At 37.5% G+C, this 4,373-nt stretch overlaps 1 protein-coding gene across 1 annotated transcript in view; it reads left to right on the forward strand.

The window, feature by feature from the left end:
* Positions 1-4,373, forward strand: part of LOC107717843 (CUB and sushi domain-containing protein 1-like) — a 373,583-nt gene that overhangs the window by 321,137 nt on the left and 48,073 nt on the right. The window contains 2 exon segments of the mRNA XM_016524723.1: positions 926-1,072; positions 3,327-3,515. Coding sequence (XP_016380209.1) covers positions 926-1,072; positions 3,327-3,515 — 336 coding nt within the window.

Here is a 4,373-nt window from a genome sequence, read left to right on the forward strand (position 1 = left end):
AAGAAGATTTTTAGCTGAAACCGTGGTCCTTGGTGATTCACAAAATGTTAGTGGCTACCATCACTTTAAGAGTAAAAAAAAAAACATATGCAGGCAACACAAAATTAATTCCCGTGGCTCCTGACAATATTTTGAGGTCTTTCGAAGCGAAATGATTGGTAACTGAACATTATTTACAATATTATTGCCTCAGTTCAGTATAAGTTCAGATTTGAACCAAAGAACTTGCTGATACGAGTATGTGTAAACTGAGCACTTGAATAAAGGGGTAAAATGAAAGGTTCGTGGTATGAACCTTTAATAAATGGTTTATGTGAAAAAGTGAGTTGATTAAGGCTAGTTTATTTATCTTATTATTATAAATCTTCTTTACTGTTCTACTGAATAAAATAAATCACCTGCATCTTGGATGGCCTGAAGGTGAGTAAATGAAGAGTGAATTTTCATTTTTGGGTGAACTATCCCTTTAATGGGTGTTCTGCATTTTACTTGGAAACACCGAATTTAGCACTCAGTTTTGAACATAAATTCCATAATGCAGAGCAATCCAGTTACTCAAAAACAGACAAGATAAGTTTTAAGATACAGTAAATTGCTCAGGTTTCAGAAATATATTTATGATTAGGTGTTAGTGGATATGAAATGGATAATAAAACTTTTCAACTTTATTATATGTGTTTTAGAGCATTTCTAAAGATCCTCTAGGACCCAACCAAGTGACAGGAAAAGCAGTGTAGTGTAAACAGTAGTGATGGCTAGGTTGTGCTGATTTGATCAAAGGTGGCACTTGGCTTGAAAAGACGGAGAACCACTGCTCTATGACATTTGTTCTTTCAGTCACGTCTGCCATGTTGCTGCCCAACAGATTTGTGGTTTGCAATATTTAGCTTTACTTGTTGTTTTTTTGTGATGTTTTATTTACCAGGGCCATCTGGACAGAGTCCGTTGCTGGTGGCTCTGAGTGGGAACCACTCCACTCAATTGAATTTCACTAGCAAAACAAACCAGCTTTACCTCAGATGGTCAACTGATCATGCGACCAGCAAGAAAGGCTTCAAAATACGTTACACAGGTTTGTAACAGATGTATAACTTTTCATGTTTTGCATGCATCCAGAAGTACTGCAGGGTTATTCTTAGAAACTTGGAAAAACAAATTACTTATTGAACACAAAACCAGCAACACACGTAGAAGAAAGAAATCCACCAAAAAAAAAAAAAAAAAAACCTAGCTAGCTCCATTTCTGTTTGATTCCACATTTGATGCCTCCAGGCATTTTAAACAGGCATTTACAATTCTCTCTAATTCATCTATTGGTATATTCAATAGCATGCAATATGTGTGTCAGATTAATTCCCACCATTTAGCCCCCCAAGTTTGTTGCTTTGGATCCAAATGGGTCAATAAGTGAAAAAGTCAGCTTTTTCTAATTTAGCCCTCATTAGGCTAGAACCAGACATGTCCTACCTTCAGGGAGCCATTGGCAAGTCTGCTGTAATAGAGGTCAAAGATGCAGTAATGAATTTTGCTGAATAACTACCATGTCGTTTGCTTCTGACCGACATTTCCACCAATGGCTAAACATGATATATGGGCCACAAAGCCAGTGGACATGATTACTCGGCATCTCTTCACCCGTTCCCATTTCTCTGCCTCTCTGTCAACATTTATTGCTCTCTGTGTTCATTTCATTTGATCTTTCTGACATGCCATGCCCTATGCAGGCCCATTATTCCAGTGTGTTGCCACCTGTTTCCTGTTTATTGGATTTTTTCAAGAGCAGACCGAACGAGAAACCATTATGTTGCTCAGAGGGACTATGTTTTTGAACATAGTGGTTAATACTTTTTTTTCTTGAATTTCAATAATTACAGGATGTAGGCAATGCTTTATGATAAATATAACACCTTTATCTCTACAAAACATCTTTGAGAAGCAACTTCAAGCCCCTCCTTGTTTTTCCCGCCTTTCTTAGTCTGTTGGGCTTTAAGGGTAAAGAAAATTAAAATTCAGTGTCACATGAGCTTTTTTTATGCTAGGTCTAGTTAATCACTCACAGCTAAGTCTAAACCTCTCAGCAGAGTTGGTGTGATGATGCATTTGATTCGATCTGTCTGAAGTGAGATTAAGCTTTGACATCCCTCGAGCTTCTGCTTTCCGTTTTATGATGGGTAAACTTGTATTTGTGTCACATCAAAAACAAGATCTAATGATCTGATCATAACCATCAAGCTGCATTTTCTCTTTTTCGTTTTATCTCAGAATCAAGCTTAAACACAGTTGTAAAGACCTCATGAATTCCAAGTTTGAGTTGGATGGCTTTTTTAGTCCACATCTGTTAGTTTTGAGTTCATCTAAATGGCCGTGTACCACCATAAAAGTTGACTAAATTAACTTAGATAAACATATTTAAAATGTACAGTCTTTTTCTTGTGAGGAAATAGATTAAAAATATAAATTGCTCTTGGATATTTTTTTTTGTCCAATAAAAAGCTGTCTAGAGAAGAGGAAAACTGCTTTTGCTTCAGGATTCAGATTTTACATTGGTCAACAAAATACTAAAATTGTTTATTATATAAATGTAAACAGAAATTGCCTTTTTTTGTAATTACATTTATTATCCCAATAATTTAGGACACTAAACACTAAGCACAAACCATGTCTGTCCTTGTTCCAGCTGAAGCCATATTTAGCATATGCAGGGTTGCAAAAATGCCTTATGTAGGTTGGGTAATGGTTTTTGAAGGTTATGGCATGTCAGCAGTCTTTAATCACTATTTTTGTCTTTTTTTCAAGTAACATATCTAAAAATAAATATATTTAGCCTACTTTCAAAGGAAATTATAACGTAAGTATATGTATGCTTAACACGTGAAGTGTTTATGACAAGGAATCAGCACTGCTTTTATCTGTGAAGTTTTATCTTAAAGGGGTCATATGATGCTTTTTTAAAGATCATTATTTTGTGTATTTGGTGTAACAGAATATGTTGACATGCTTTAATGTTCAAAAAACACATTATTTTTCAAATACTGTACATTATTGTAGGTCCTCTATGCCCCGCCTCTCTCAAACGCTTCGTTTTCTACAAAGCCCCCTCCTTGGGGCGTGTTAGAATGAGCCGTTTTAGGGGGGCGTGGCAGAGTCTTAACTTTGATAAAGAATATCTCTTTGGTTTTGAGACTTTAGTCTTTGCAACTTCAGGGATCTTATCTATGCACAATCAGCTTGTAACACTCCAAAGAGAAAGGAAAACTTGAAATCGCATCATATGACCCCTTTAACATCATACTATGACAAACTATGCTTGTTTCCATCTCCCGCAGCCACGTACTGCAGTGTGAACGATCAACCCAAGAATGGAGGAGTCATTAATAGGGCGAGAGATCAGCCAGGCAGCAGGCTCCAGTATTACTGCAACGCTGGCTACAGGCTCGTGGGTCACAGAAATGCCACATGCAGACTCCATCTCAATGGACTTTACCAGTGGGACAATCCGGCTCCACTGTGTCAAGGTAACTCATACTCCGCAGAGATATTCACTGGCTCATTCTCCTCATTCAAATGACAGGGAATTGCCTTGAAAAGGCGACCTGCCTCCCCGCATATGAAAAAAATGTGTCATTCTACGGGGTACTCAAAAGCACCTCCGCACGCCTCGACAAGAAGCCGCTTTTATTCCATTAAACACTTCCGTCGAGGACTGTGCAATGAGATCACGAGTGTCCTTTGTTCCAATGTCATAATGGGCGACTCTTCAGTCATGCTAGGACTAAGACAGAAATGTAATTGAATGTGTTTGATGTGTCGCGGTTTCTCTTAATTTCATTGTCCATGCTTCCTTCTCTGCTCCTTCCTCTTTTATTGAGGTGCTAATTTTATCCTTCAGCCCACATGGTGTTTTGTCCGCCCTTTCTCCTTTCGCACTCCGAGCCCTCGTGTCTTCTGTTCCAGAGCATTGTCAAAGAAAATGGTCTCTTCTGGAGGTTTGCTGTGCATTCATTAGCGAGACGAGTCACCGTCAGACGTGCACTTGCATAAAAATAGTGAGAGAATGAACAGTATGTAGGCCTAATTGTTCCAGCTGTTATTTGTGCAAGTTTAAGGCAGGTTAAGAGATGAGGCTGAGATGATTATATAACGATTAAGTATATTGCACTTTCCATGAATAATGTAGGAATAATAGAGTCTAAAACTTTTAAAAGAATAAAGTCATTGATGTGTTTTTTTTTTCCTCCTTCTTTTCTTTTTTCTTCTAACAAATGGTCCATCAAAGAAGATGTGCTTAACCTTGAGAAAATGTTGACCATTAACTTCAGGAACTTAAACTAAATATGAGCCTGTTCCAATGTTTTTGTTAGATTCTATATATA

The sequence above is a fragment of the Sinocyclocheilus rhinocerous genome, unplaced genomic scaffold, assembly GCF_001515625.1.
Source record: "Sinocyclocheilus rhinocerous isolate Xijiao unplaced genomic scaffold, SAMN03320098_v1.1 scaffold780, whole genome shotgun sequence".
Taxonomy (NCBI): Eukaryota; Metazoa; Chordata; class Actinopteri; order Cypriniformes; family Cyprinidae; genus Sinocyclocheilus; species Sinocyclocheilus rhinocerous.